The sequence below is a fragment of the Lagenorhynchus albirostris genome, chromosome 8 (assembly GCF_949774975.1).
Source record: "Lagenorhynchus albirostris chromosome 8, mLagAlb1.1, whole genome shotgun sequence".
Classification (NCBI taxonomy): Eukaryota; Metazoa; Chordata; class Mammalia; order Artiodactyla; family Delphinidae; genus Lagenorhynchus; species Lagenorhynchus albirostris.
In genome coordinates, this window is record NC_083102.1 from 79353371 (window position 1) to 79369134 (window position 15764).

At 34.3% G+C, this 15764-nt stretch overlaps 1 protein-coding gene across 1 annotated transcript in view; it reads left to right on the forward strand.

Annotated features, from left to right (window-relative positions):
- SEMA3E (semaphorin 3E) overlaps window positions 1-15764 on the forward strand; it is a 108958-nt gene that overhangs the window by 64243 nt on the left and 28951 nt on the right. The window contains exons 5-10 of the mRNA XM_060156162.1: window positions 6684-6803; window positions 8082-8224; window positions 9290-9404; window positions 9839-9908; window positions 12726-12870; window positions 15001-15223. Of these exons, the coding sequence (XP_060012145.1) occupies window positions 6684-6803; window positions 8082-8224; window positions 9290-9404; window positions 9839-9908; window positions 12726-12870; window positions 15001-15223 (816 nt within the window). The remainder of the gene's footprint in view (window positions 1-6683; window positions 6804-8081; window positions 8225-9289; window positions 9405-9838; window positions 9909-12725; window positions 12871-15000; window positions 15224-15764) is intronic.

Here is a 15764-nt window from a genome sequence, read left to right on the forward strand (position 1 = left end):
TGTTTTAAAACGTTTCATTCTGACCCAGATTTTTATTACCAGTTCTAGGTGTAATTTAATACATACCATACCTAAGGTACCTAAGGTGTGCTAATGTACATGTTACTAGTGTTTGGGGGAGAACCACTCTGATTTGTCAGGTACCTTTTCACACTTTGCTTTTGAAAGTGCTAGCTTTGTTGTTAGAATTTTTAGGATACTTTCAAGTTAAAGACTTACTGAATTTTATATCAACAAATAACCATGAATGAGGTATTTCATGGTCACCAAAATTTTCTTTCTGCCCTTTTCATGTCTTATGTTACATTTTATAGCAAATAAAACTACAAAAGTTTACAGCTGCTGAAATTTTCTTCCTGCACTTTTATTCATCATAATGAGACCTTTGTGAATATATCCCCTCATTACAAATTCTGTGAATTAAAGGTCAATGTCAGTTGAATGAAAGGGAGTCGGAATTCATGCAGGGAAAACTTAAGTGATTATCTCAAGCTCTTAATACCATTAAAACTTTTTTTTACAAATAAATGTTTCTATTTTATTAACTGTGTATTCAAGGCAGAATTACAAATGAATAGTTTTGGCACAAAATAGGACTTCATAAATGTTAGAAAAATAAATGAAATCATCGAAATGAAGGTAAAGTGGATGTCTTTACAATGACAACCTCTATAAACAGAAGTGAATGTGCTGGCTCGTTTCTTGAATTCGTCCCAACTGTGTAGAAACTTATGCCTTCAGCATGTTCCTGTGCCTAAAGGATATCTGTAATTTCTTACCCAGGTTAAGACTGCTGTGCTTTGTCATCTGGCAGAATGCCAGGCATCCACGTGCTCACTGTTGCTTCTGGCCATTAACTGCTAGTTGCTAATGAGCTATTCGAATACTTGCTTATGGTTTTCTCAAAAAAAGAAGGAAAAAAAATGTCGTCTTCAATTCCCCATGGACATTCTCCCCCTTAGAAATCTGATTTGACCATGCTGGTAGCAATGTCACAGTTTTGCTACCAGGGAAACTCAGTACTGTCATGGATGCTAGCAAATGCAAATGGACAGATTCAGAACGCAGTTTCCTTTTTTCCTTCATACGTCAGAAACCACCTTCTTGACATTGATAGCTAATGCTAGCTATTTGCCAAAGCAAAAACAAACAGAAAGTCCAAACAACTACATAACTAATAAAAGGACCTGCTTTTCCTGATTTCTTTCAGCATCCTACACAGACCATGAGTGTAAACTGGGAGGTTGGAACCTGTGGACCATTCTTATCCATCCTCATCCTCCCAAGTGCATTTTGTTTCTCTTTGCAATTATGCATGTAATAATCACTCTGTGAAATAGTGCAAAAGTAGAATGATTTTCTAACAAAATGATACAGTTCAGTTATAAAATGAGGTAGTTAAATCCATCTTTAGCCATGTCTTTTCCATGAAACGAACATGTTTCACATTCAGATTTGTAGACATTTACAACATAAATAGGAGAAATGCTTGAGCAAGACTTAAGAAAATAAGAAGGGCATGAAAACCTGTGAATTTTTCTCACTAAACACTTAAAATCTGTATTTACAACATGGTGAGTAAAAACTCTATAATCGATTAATAATACCATCTGTGAACTAAGCTCTTGATAATGTTGATAAAATATTAAGGCAATGAAGTATGTTTCACTAAAACTTCAACTGGAGTTTGTATTGTAAAAAAAGGAGTCGTGTAGAAAAGTATTTTACTTATGCATTTTAACTTAGAATTATTCACAATGGGTTTGTTTTTGTATCGCCAAGGTCAAATGATTGTTTTATTTTCTTTCCTACAAACTAGTTGAGAGTAGACACAGTCTTTTGCGGCTGAAACTATTGGGGACAAACACTAGAAGAAGATAGAGTCCCTGTGTTCCTGGATTTAAATAATGAAATATAGTCTTTTTGAGGAACAAAAACTCAAAGAACTCTGCTATTCATATAAATGCCAACAGTTTTTTCTTTCTTTTGATATTTTCTCCCTGAAGCATTTTTGAAAAATCAGAATCTTATCCTGAGGTTTTTGTTTTTATTGCATTTCATAGTTTTTTTTTAAATTTGAACACTAAAAGTTTCTGATTTATTCACTTGTTAATTAACTCATTATGCCATTCTTTGATTCAACAAATGCTTATTGAGCATTTTCTGTATTCCAGATGCTCTACAGGATATTGGTGACAAAAGAATATAGTAAGACACATCAAGAAGTCTGCATTCTAGTGAGGAATAATGTCAAACACAGGAGACAAACTATAGTAGGATGAGAAATATGATAGGCATGGGGGCTATGGTGGTACTAGGAGCTACTAAACTAACACAAGTTCGGTCAGGGAAAGCTTCATGGAGAAAGTGGGCCGTGGCCAGGTAAATGGGAGGTGAAGTGGGAAGGCGGGGAGGTGCAGAATTCCAGGCAAAGAACATACAAACCATAAAAAGGGCAGCAGAGAGAACAGAAAAGCTTGGCAACCTCAGGAAATCACTTGTACACCTCCCTGATTGTCCAAATAACCGAGGCAGTGAGATTCCGAACAGTTTTGCCACAAGCAGTAGGTTTGGGGCTGGGGGCTTAGTTTGCCAGATTTCCAGTGCAGAATTGTTTCCACTCTTCTGGTATCTGTACACAGAGACTATTGTTGAACATGACAATGATAAGTTACATTCACCTGTCAAAATACCCTGCAGATGTGTTTTATTTTTTAATGATAACCAACTAACATTAACATAACATCAGTTACCATCAGAAGCCTATAACAATGAAACATATGGCTGCAAGTCAAATGGGTTATTTATATTCAGAATATCAAAATAGATACCAGTAAACTCTGTGACCAAGCTAATACATTTATTAAATATCATGTCTGTATAGACATAGAAAACTAAAAATTTGAGTAATTCTGTTCTTATTATTGAAAACCTAAAACATATTGTACTATTTGTATGAAATATTTTTTAATCCGTGAAAATATGAATTATCCAGATATTATTTTTTGCTCTATACAATACCAAAATATTGATTCACAAGTTGTCTCTATACCAGTTATAATTTTAAAGTTTTCAACTAGAAACTATGTATTTGCCATAAATAATATCAATTATAATAATGTTCATTATTTTTGTTCATTTAATTAGTATTAGTTAACTTTGTGCCTAAAGCTTTATTCTCATTATTTTTCATTAAAGTGTTTGTTTTTTCTTAGGAAAGTATTTTACCAAACATCATTATTATCTATTACTATAAATTTATTTTGTTCTTCACACTGATAATAAAATATGAAAGGACAATCTTTCCCTTCTGAGGAAAAGCTAATGTTTCCAACAGGAACACGTTTGGTTCAGTTTACATAGCATATAGTTTTTAGCACCTGTCTAGTAGCTTCTTTGAAGTTTAAGTCATACAGTTCATATTGTATTATTTGAATTGTTCACAAACCGTTTTCTTTTATCTGGATACAAAAAGGGAAATTGGGTAAAATTGGTACTATATCATCTTTTCCTTTTTGCAGATAACCTGCCCTGGATGTATATTATTTGGTATCATATGGCTCCATCTAGTGGCTGCAAGGGGAACTTTTTTGTTAAATTTGTAGAATTGATTACAAGTGGAACTTGGAAAGTGTTCAGATTGGGATAAGTGCAAGAAAATGGATGTGAACTAAAATAAAGATTATTTTTCCAAAGTAATATTTTCAGATATAAAAGTTCTGTGAATATTTTAGGAAATTTTAAAGAAATCTTTTTTTTGGTACCCATTATGAATTAAACATTCAGTCCAGTGCATATTAGAAAAATAAGTTCTGTTTAGGACAGTTTTACAAAATGGCCTTTTTATTTTATTACTGTATTTTATTGAAGTATAGTTGATTTACATCAATATATTCTTTTTCAGATTCTTTTCCATTATAGGTTATTACAAGATATTGATAATAGTTCCCTGTGCTGTACAGTAGATCCTTGTTGTTTATCCATTTTATGTATAGAAGTATGTATCTATTAATCCCAGATTCCCAATTTGTTCCACCCCTCCCTTTCTCTTTTGGTAACCATAAGTTTGTTTCCTATGTCTGTGGGTCTATTTCTGTTTTGTAAATAAGTTCATTTGTATCATTTTTTTTTTAGATTCCACATGTAAGTGATAACACATGATATTTCTTTCTGTGCCTGACTTACTTCACTTAGCATGAAAATCTCCAGGTCCATCCATATAAGATGGCCTTTATATTTTTATGGAAACTGTAACCAAGTACAATAATTTTTTAAAATTTCAGAACAACCCTTGCTCTGGTGGTTCAATAGTCAAGTAACTCCTTTGTGCGTGAACTCGTTCATTTCTGCCATAGAGTTGATGATCTCCAAGGCCTTTTAATGAATTCAGCATGACTCTCTTTTATCTATGTTCAAGTAGTACAGATTGAACCCCACATATGGTTCATATCCCTAACCACTGAATACATTTTATCCCAAAATACTCTTTTTCCACATGGATATAAAACTTCTGGTGAAGACAGCGCTGATTGAATGTGATACAAATTATGTCGTTCTTCCCCCCTTCTAGTTTCAAAGAATATGCTTAAATAAGAGTTCTGATATAACTCTTCTCTACCAAATTTTATTTTTCTTAAGTCTGGATATAAAGCATCTTTATTTTTTAGTTTTTGTTATTTTCCTTATCATATTTCTCATTCAGCATGTATTGAATATACAGGATGAACTAAACAAATACAGCTTTTTTAATTTGTTGTCTTGAAAATTTTCAAATACAAAGAAAAATTGAAAGAGGAATAAAAAATTTATAGCATTTACCTTGGCCCACCAACTGTTAATATTCTACCACATTTGCCTCTGTCTCTCCTGTCTCTCTCTCTCTTTCTCACTTATTATAATATATATAGTTTTAAAGTGAATTCCTTTGCGAAGGACCTGAATTTTATTTATTTGTATCTTGTATAGTTTTTAAGTATCCATAGTGGGTTTTGTGAACCAAAAAGCCATTTATGGTTACTTGTCTTTTTGTAAATGAAGAATAGTTTATTATAGTAACATTTATCAAAACTTAATTTTCTTGTTTTTAAATTCAATTTATAGCTCACTTTTCTTTTTCTAAATCTAAATCTAACAAAAGCAATCATCTTTACTTTTGAAAAATTGTTAGTTATCTCAAGGTGGAAATAAACTTCTTACAGTGATCCTATTTACAACTCAGTTGATTACTTTCTCAAATTTTAAACTTTACAAATATATTTAATCTGTTCAAGTTTTTGAAAGTTTTAAAGACCTTACCTTAGAGAAAACCCTTCCTAAATATTGAAACAATTTTTAAATCTAATCAATAAAATTTATAAATATGACACTCAAGGTTTGGTTAATTCTGTTTAGATACTTGGTCAAATTTTTATACCTGTAACTTTAATAATTCTAATTCTAAAATTGAGTATACAGTTAAATTTATTAAATTGGAAATCCAATTAATTTGAATTCTCTTTAAAAAAGGACTTTAAATACCACTTGGACACATATGTACACATTCCAGATTTAACAGAAAGGCATTAATACTTTGAGTATACTTTTAGTATACTCATCATGTCTATATTTTAAAAGCTGACCACAGTTACATGACACTCATTAAGAAAATAATTTTGTCACCCTAAATTGAGGTTGCTATATCCAGCGATCTGTTGCTATCATCTGCTTCTTGGCCAGAGATTTTAGCCCAGGACAGGATTAGAGCCTCATATGCCCAGGACAATCCTTCTGGACTCACTGAGGAGCACACCAGTTACCTTTTGTTGTCAGTTCGACAAAAGAGAACCCCAAGTTCCTGTGCTTGAGAGGTTTTGGTCTTTCTGGAGGTCTAGTTATATCATTATGTTATTTTTCTTTTTGTTAATTGTTTTTTCTCTTCTCGTGAGCAATTTTAATGTCTGTCTTTCTGGCTGGCCCCAAAGATATGTTGCCATGGCTTGAGATCCTGCGTACGTTTGTGTATTCCTTGGTCTGATTTAAGTCTGTGGCCTTCGCCACATGTTGCAGCTAACTTCATTCGTTCTGTTGACTGCCTGATTAAATTATGAGCTCTTTCTGTCATTTCTGTCTAAATAAGCCACACACTTACAAATTAGATGACAACTAATTGGATTATATACAGCTTTGTCAGACTTTGTGGTTCCTGCCTTAAAATCATGTTGATGGAAGCAATTTCTTACTACAAGAAGAATTTGAGTTAGCTGACTCACATATAATACCAGTCCTAATACTAATACCAATACCAATACTAATACCCTGATGATATGAAGGTTAAAATAAGTTTATTAAAATACCATGAAGCCAGGTTATTTATCAAATACTCATGTAGGCCTTAGTATATACCAGCTACTCTTCTAAATGCTTTACTCTTAACAACACTTCTGAGTGCTATTCCCCTGTTTGTAAATGTGGAAACTGAGGCGCAGAGAAATTAAGCAATTTGCCCAAGTTCACACATCTAGTAAGTGGCAGAGTCGCAATTCAAACCCTGGCCGTCTGACTGTACCATATATGCTCTTAGCAGTAGTATCTGTTTCGTTAGGCCATATACATGGGAAACCTGGATATGTTTATCGTAATTGTGGTTTTATACATTGTCATCAGACCCAGAAACGAATACTGACTTATCTGATGTTTTCATGCAGGTAGTGAATTGTTTGCTGGACTCTACAGTGACTACTGGGGCAGAGACGCTGCCATTTTCAGGAGCCTGGGGCGACTGGCCCATATCCGCACTGAACACGATGACGAGCGCCTGTTGAAAGGTAGGATTGAGGAGAAAAGCGTATGTAAATCAGAACCGAAAGCAAGTCTAGAGCTCATGGGAAACTTGCCATTTTGATAATGATAACAATACAAATGTAATTTATAGTTTCCACAAATTTCAGGGGGTTTTTCCTTAGTAGTATTCCCGAATTAAAATATTATATATGATATATGTATATCATTTTATAGCAGAGGGGATCCGCTTTAGTATACAACCAGATAACCCTCATAGCAATAGTTAGAAATCAGGACTTAAATGAACAAGACCAATATATGAAAAGTGAAAACCCCTTTCATCCAATAAGTTGCCTTGTTTTCTCTTGTCAGTTGGTATAATTTTGCATGAATTGATTGCTTTGCTTTGCTTGTTTTAATAGGATCACATTGTACTTGAGAGACAAATGAAATTCTAAGAGAGTCACTAGGCATTCATTTACGTAGAATCCTTTGTAAGGATTCATGTTTATATTTTGGCACATTGGTATATCTAGGGGCTAAAATCATTTTATAGTGAGTGGTTTCATCATTTTCAGCCTTTTTATTAAGCTTTAGAGTGCATAATCATTATTGGCAGCATTTTATCATTAAAATATTTGACATTCCATATCAGTCAAAGGTCATTCCCTCAGATCCCTTTGACTACAAATACAAAAACTTAAACTGGTCTTCCATGAGCTGGACTGATAGATAATTTATGAATTAAAAAAATAATGATAGACTTCTTTACTAAAATATTTTACATATATTGACTTTAATATGTGCCTCCCATATATACATGGGAGGAAATTCATGGAGATTATAATCATGCTGCTCTTAATCTGTTCTTCTTTGAATTCATTTCAGGTCTATAATGTATGCTATTTGAAATTGATTTATTTCCCTCCAACTCAGTTAAATTTTAAATACCCTAACATTTCTTAAAACTTGTTGATTTGGGGCTTCCCTGGTGGCGCAATGGTTGAGAGTCCGCCTGCCGATGCAGGGGACACGGATTCGTGCCCCGGTCCGGGAAGATCCCGCATGCCGCGGAGCGGCTGGGCCCGTGAGCCATGGCCACTGAGCCTGCGCATCCGGAGCCTGTGCTCCGCAAAGGGAGAGGCCACAACAGTGAGAGGCCTGCGTACCGCAAAAAAAAAATAAATAAATAAATTGTTGATTTGCACAGAATATGGAGATAGCTACATGATTTTAATGTTTAGTACAGAATTTCAAGGGAAATATATTAACTTACTTTGTTGTAATAGTTACTACATTTTCATTGTTTTTTACTTCTCTAGAACCAAAATTTGTAGGTTCGTACATGATCCCTGACAATGAAGACCGAGATGACAACAAAGTGTATTTCTTTTTTACGGAGAAGGCCCTGGAGGCAGAAAACAATGCCCAGGCAATTTACACCAGAGTGGGGCGACTCTGCGTGGTGAGGACCGCCTTCTTCTCTCACTAAGCTTGCCTAACTCTCAATTTATGGTCAGGCCTTTGTTCATTTTATAGTAGGTTTCTACTGTAAAATATTTTCTTCTATTCTCTTAGGCTCCCTAAAATTGGTATTTACTATCTAGTCTTCAGACTTCATATCTACTGAAAGTTTAATCTGAAACGAGCTTTGCATTTTGTGTGATTTTCTCCATTTTCAAAGCCCTACTATGAAATGGCCTATAATTAGGCTAGACTTCTTCCTACACAGAAGTTTGAGCTCCATTTTAAAAAGTTAATTTCACCAAAATCTTGCAAGTTCTTTAATCCACATTCTAAATAATTTACATAAGCATGTTTCAACAATTCAGATGGTTGATTCTGTAGGGAAAACATATATAGTTTTGTTGGCCATAATCAGATAGGTTGTTTTGTGAACATTCAGAACCAACTGCGGTAGCCATGTTTATTGAGAGAATGCTAATAGTGTTATAAATGTGAAGTTATTTTGATATTTAAGAAGATACTTGGATAAATTTAAGAAGATGTGTATACGTATGTTCAGTGTATATGTATGTGTATATATATTCACATATACACACATACGTATTTTATGTATGTGTGCAAATATGTATGCCTGTTATGTGTATGTGTGCTTGTGTGTTAGTATTTCAAGCCTTTTTCCCTAAAATAAGAAAAAGAAGTGGATGCTTCTGTACTTCTGAGATAAGCTGATTATTTATCAATAAAATAATAATAAACGTTACTGTATCATAAAGCTTACTACTTTATTTAGGAAAGTGTACTCTACTCTCTACTAACGTTGTTTAATACCTGGAAACTGTATTTAATGGGCCAGGGTGAAAGTACACTGACAAGGCAGAATGTGCAAACCTAAAGAAGAAGTTTATGGGGCATTGCACCTTTAATATTATTTGAAGATTATGCTCAAATTTTCACATTAAATAAAAGAACTGTAACTCTTGCCATCTGCAGGTTTAATGGTACAAAATCTGTTGTTGATAAAAGTTCTCTGGGTACCCATTTACCTGCTTTCTGTTTTTTACAGAACGATGTAGGAGGACAGAGAATCCTAGTGAACAAGTGGAGTACTTTCCTGAAAGCTAGACTGGTTTGCTCAGTACCAGGAATGAATGGAATTGATACGTATTTTGATGAATTAGGTAAATATTATTGGGAGAGCTAAATTTTCCTCTTCAATATATATGCTTCTTTGTATAACCCTCAGTGTTTCTAGCACATATGGAAAATTTGCTTTCTGCAGTAATTGACTTCTATCTAACTTGGAGCAAGTTTCTATTCTTTTCATCTTGGCCAGGTCCATGTATGGGGACAAGGGAGTTGTGGGAACAGAAAGACCCCTCTTGTTAGTTTAGAGTCGGCGCCTCTAGTTTCCTCCTTGAGGCCCAGCTCACGGTCATCGTGAACAGTCATCAATCTCACTGTGTTGTGATTTGGTCATTGTTATATGACTGTATATGGAAATTTATATCTTAAAATCTGTCATGGGTTCTAAACTATTTTATGACAATATATTTTCTTCACATGCAACGAGGGCTAAACATATTAAGTAACATAATGGTCTTTAATGTTTCAGAGGATGTTTTTTTGCTGCATACCAGAGATCATAAGAACCCAGTGATATTTGGACTCTTCAACACTACCAGGTGAGAAATTTATATGGCCAGTCAAAACATCATGAAACAGAGGATGCCAAACCCCTTCACTGTATATGCAATTGAAAATACTACTGACCAATGAGTTATTCTCACTTTCTGTACTTTATAAGTCACCAATTTCTCTTCATTCTCCTGTGTTTGCAGTTGTACTTTGATGTTTAAAGCCACAATCTCAATCCAGATCCTTATTTGTTTTTGTTTGAAGTACCAGCATCCTCCTGTGCTCAGTGTCCTAAGTTCTTCCCTCTCTGATCTACAACAGAATGATTTTTTTTTTTCTCATACAGTTTTTAAGGTACTAGTTCCATGCTATAGAGTCTAGGATAATTCTTTCAATCATCATACACTGTTGTCCAAGTCAGGCTTTCAAGGCTCTCTATCAAATATTCCCCATTCAGGATTGAAAGTTTTTCCTCTAAATTCCCACAAACTCTGCTTTTGACAAGATAATACCTTGTCAGAATCCCGGTCTCTGCTTTCCCCGTGACTGTGATTTTATTTATCTACTTTCCCTTCTAACGCTGATTTATATCAGTTTTTCCAATACTTGTCAATTGCCGTCTTCATGAAACACTCCTTGATTCCTTAATCACAGAGCACTTGCTCACTCCTTTACTCTGGTTGTCTTGGTCCTATGTAGATTCTTAGAGAACACACATTTATGATTTACCCTCTGAGTTTTAAATTTTAAAAAGGTGCTCAAGTTTAGGGCTTATGATCTAGTATTTTTCTCTTTTATGCTTTTGTATTTTGTATCCATTGAAGACTGCTGGAAAAATGAATCAAATATTTCGTGTGTTGATACATGGATGAAAAAATGTTATTAGAATCAGTTTTGGTTGAAAGTTTATATATATAATTTCCTGAGTGTCTTTCCAAATAAGGCAGAGTGGAGATGATATGACTGGAATGAGAAATAAAGAATATACTTCAGTTCTCTTGACAGGAAAAGAATGGTATTACTCAATTCCTCATTTGCATTGCATTGGCCTTAAGCTGTTCTATAGTCATGTATACCTTGTTTGCTTAGGATCTCTCCACATAGTTTTTGTTTACTTTTTCAGCAGGTAGTTTATTACGGTCACTTTGAAAAAAAAAAAAAATAAAGCTCTTTCGGTAAGTATCTTGCTATTGTAAGGAGATCTTTTCTTCACCACAGAAACATGGAAACAGTTTTGCTATCAGTTATTCCTTGATGCAAGGAGATGTTAATGTAGATTGGTAGCTATTACAGTCCATGGAAAATCCCTAACTTCTTTTTACACTTCATCTTCTGCCTTATGCCAGTGAAGAATTTATGCACTGCATGATAAATCCACGGCTTTATATGATAAATATAAGCTATAGGATAATCAGTATAGATTTTTTTATGGGTTATAATGATCAGTTTATAAGCTGCTTTCATAAATGATAGCATAATGGATCTGTCTGAGATTTCAAAGGCAAGACATTATTTTCTTCCGTAATTTCAACCTTGACTGTTCAATTTATACATAATTGTGAGAAAAAGCCTTGCCAGCTGTTACCTGACGTAAAGGTTGATATCGTAGCATGATGATCAAAGGTTTATTGCCATGTTAGTTGGAAGACTATCTCTGGTTTTCTCACTGTTGCAGGCATTTCCAATTGCTTCAAGGTGTGTTATAAGATGTGTGAATTGATGTCCTCAGACAGTAACATAACTGCTGTTCTACAGGTGTCTCAGAATGTAGGAAATGTTACACTTACAAAAAATTTTGCAAAGCACTTTCCCAAACTAATTATTTTAATTCTCACAATAAGGAGGCTAGGGAAGTGTTAGAATTCATTCAGATTATGCCAAATTAAGAAATGCAGCCAGATCTTTAAAACAAATCATTCTAAAATGTCCTTTTGCAGAATCTTATGCCCCCAATAAAGCTTGCTGTAGTTAGTCAACTACTGTCTTTATGTGCGACAAGTAGAAATTTTTATCAAAAAAATAATTTCAGTTGCTAGTAGTTCTGCAGGTAAAGAATCTGAGTTTTTTAGAATGTAAGTCTTTTTCTCAAAATTAATCTGGTGCAGCCCAGTAAACCTTTCCACTGTAGCACTGTTTTCAGTGACCTGAAGGAAGGAATATACAGCAGGCTTATAAATGTTTCTGTGACCCCAAGCTAAAGAATGAAACAAAGCCCCAGATTTTCTTTAGACTTTAAATTGTTCTTCAAATCATATACACTAAGAGAAGTAATAAAATTTGAATAAAATTTATAGCAATATTAACAGCATGGTGAATAGGAAAACACTGTCTACTTGGAAGAGAGGACAACGTACAAGGAGATAAAGCCTTCCTCAACTTGGGAATGAATCTTTAAAATATTAAGGCCAAATCTTAAAAAATATAAAAACACAAAAGAATCTGAAAAAGAATATGTGTGTATATATATATATATATATATATATATGTGTGTGTGTGTGTGTGTGTGTGTATGAAAAACTGAATCACTGTGCTGTACACCTGAAACTAACACAGCATTGTAAATCAACTATATTTCAATAAAAAAAATAAGATTTAACTGGAAAAAATGAAGTGACACAACTGCTTTTGTGATTCTAACAATGTCATTTTCAATTTATTAAAATAAATAGGCAAAAAATGGTAAATTTTGGAGTTTCCATACTTGAAATATTGCAATAGTTAATATCTCTAGAATATCCTATGCTTAAGAGATTGCAAGTCTTTTATCCAAAAGACTTCATCCTTATCTATGTTGTCTGCGGGGCTTGACTAGGTGATCTCCTAGTCTGTTCCAGAATAGTAACTTATCTTTTTTTTTTTTTTAGTAATATATTTAGAGGGCATGCTATATGTGTCTATCACATGTCCAGTATCCGGGCAGCCTTTAATGGACCATATGCACATAAGGAAGGACCTGAATACCACTGGTCACTCTATGAAGGAAAAGTCCCTTATCCAAGACCTGGTTCTGTAAGTTTAGGCATTTAGCAAAGTATTCTTATTTTTTAAAGATTCTTTTAGTAATATTCTGTTCATTGTTTCAGATGCTTTACTAAATTAGCATGAAATAGTTAAATTCAATACCTAAAAATATGCTTGATTACTTGCAAGGTAAAGAAATATTACTTCTTACATCAAGATGTATGCTTGTTATTTAATGAAAAGAATATAATCGAGCATTATAGACTTTATATTATTGTTGATATTTTAGCTATCTATGTAGCTCTCACTAAAATTTTATTTTTAAGGATACTGGTGAATACAGAAATATCCAGTGAGCATTATATTCCTCTCAGCCTCTTCAGAAGAATTAGTGCCCCATGTGATTTCCATGCAAGAGAATGTTACCAAATTTTTATTATAATATTTGAGTCAGGCTCTCAGTTCCCTAGGCCACATTTTCTCCCTACTTCTCACTGTAACGTGTCAAGAGGAAGCTTTTTCTCTGGCTCTTCAGAATTCTGAGCACCCCATTTGCCATCCTTGCTGGCCTTGTGGAAGAAAAGTGACAATACAGCTGTGTTGCTAGAGAATAAGGAGTTCCACCATTTGCCTCTTAACCGATACTACTAAGATTCTCCCTAACTAGCCGTTCAAACCTTGTGCTTTTAATTGCACACACGATGATGATTATGATGAGGATGATTTTGTATCATATGTCCCGTACACAACGAGGCTGGGAAGGTGTAGCATCATTGTGTCTGCTGTCCATGGAGAACAAATACTGAACTTGTCATGCAAGTCACGGTCTACACTATTATGAGCAGCTGGTGAAAACCCAACACTAGGCTGATTCCACAAGTGCTTGCAAGTCGAGTAGAAACCATTTTTGCAGAGGCAAAATTCAAAGTGGAAACATAGCTTACCTACGTTAACAAGTGTAAGGCTTTACCATTTCAATCACTCTCTCTCACTAGCTTAAAATTATTACTTCCAGTAAGACATAAAGTATATTTTATTTCACTCTATTGATTGAAATTACAATTTAAATGGAGAAAACCCACTCCTGTGGCTTTGCTGGAAATGCTTCTTGAAACCACATGGTTATTAAAGGAGATTTGGAGGAAGTGACTGGTTACTGAACTGCTTCCAGGCTGGTCCAAAATGTTTCCAATTATATATCATGAAAGTACACTCAAGTGAAAAATTCATGCCAAATTAAGAAATATGGCCCAAATTTTTAAAACAAACCATTAAAAATGCCCTCTTTGCAGAATCTGATTACTAAACTACTGTATTTATACTCTGAAGTGGAAAATTTTTATCAAGGTCATCATTGCAATTGCTGCTGGTTCTGGAGGAAAATATGTGAAATGAGGGAGCGCTTAATAACAAGCATGAATCAACGCAGTTAAAGGTATATCAAGAAGTAACTTAGGTACCGTTGAACATTTATTCTTAGAGTCAGTGATTTAAGAATTGAGACATGTTATGGCAAATATTTCTTGTCTTCTCAATTTATTGTGTCTAATTCATACAAAAATAATATAAATTCATACAGATTACAGTAGAACAGAGAGGGTTTTTTCCTTATTTAGCAGCGATGGAATTTGAATAGGTTTCAATGTTACAGCACTAAAATTCTGTAGTCAGTGAGCCAATTGGAACCATCACCAATCGTAGTGTCAATAATGGGAAAGCTGCTGTGCGGTTGTGATTCTGAATTTGGGGGGAAGATTTAGCACAATAAAGAGTCTCTTTGTTTTGCTATAAACAATATACTGTTCATAGCAAATTAAAGTTTAATTTACAAATATGAAAAATAAATTTTAGAAGCAGGAAAAGTAATGAGAATATTTATAATGTTATACGTTTGTATTACCTCCAAACTATACCGGTATTACATATACTTTACTTTTTCAGTATTTCATACTATCTGTCTATTTCTACTGCTGCATGTTTGAAATAATTCAGTCTCTCTATGCAATTTTTAATGCAGATTTTATTTCTATAAGGAAGAATATATGGTTACTAAATATTGCTAAATGCACAGTTGATTAAGTGAACATACGCAGTTTTTGCAATTTTTTTCGTAATTGAGTATAAATTTGCTCCTTAGGTTTCAGGGGGAAAAAAGTCTCTCATCCGTTTGTATTTCAGTGTGCCAGCAAGGTGAATGGAGGGAGGTACGGAACCACCAAAGACTACCCCGATGATGCCATCAGATTTGCCAGAAGCCATCCACTTATGCACCAGCCCATAAAACCTGCCCATAAAAAACCAATACTGGTGAAAACAGATGGAAAGTATAACCTGAAACAAATAGCAGTGGATCGAGTGGAAGCCGAGGATGGCCAATATGATGTCTTGTTCATTGGGACAGGTAAAGAGATTAGAGAGTACTCAGAGAGACATTTAAATTGAACCTTAAAATCAATAACATTATTACATTAAAAAAAACCCCACCTATCAACAAAACCCTGGTTGACCCATTGGCTCATTTACATACTACCTGTCTACTGCAATGGAAGAGAAGATTTGGGGTAGTTACTGCACATAATTCCTGATACATGGTCGATACTTAATACATTTGAACAAATGAATACATAAAGTAACGAGTAATTGATGTTAACAAACAATTAACAATGTTGGTTCCAAAAAGAGCTCACAGAGGAAGTAGGGTGCCGTACAAGGATATCCTGTTACTCCCCCAGGTCCACTGCTACCTTTGGCTGCTCAGCAAGGTCTCAAGATTTTTCAATCTTTAGGTGAGGTTTAGGTAATTTCACCTAAATCTGTAGTCTCAGCTATGCTTATCAGGCCCCATCAGAAGTCAACCATGTGTCCCAAACAAGCCAAGCGTTACACATAATGGAGATAAAATTTTAGACCAAAGCTATAATATCCTGCATTAATAAAACAAA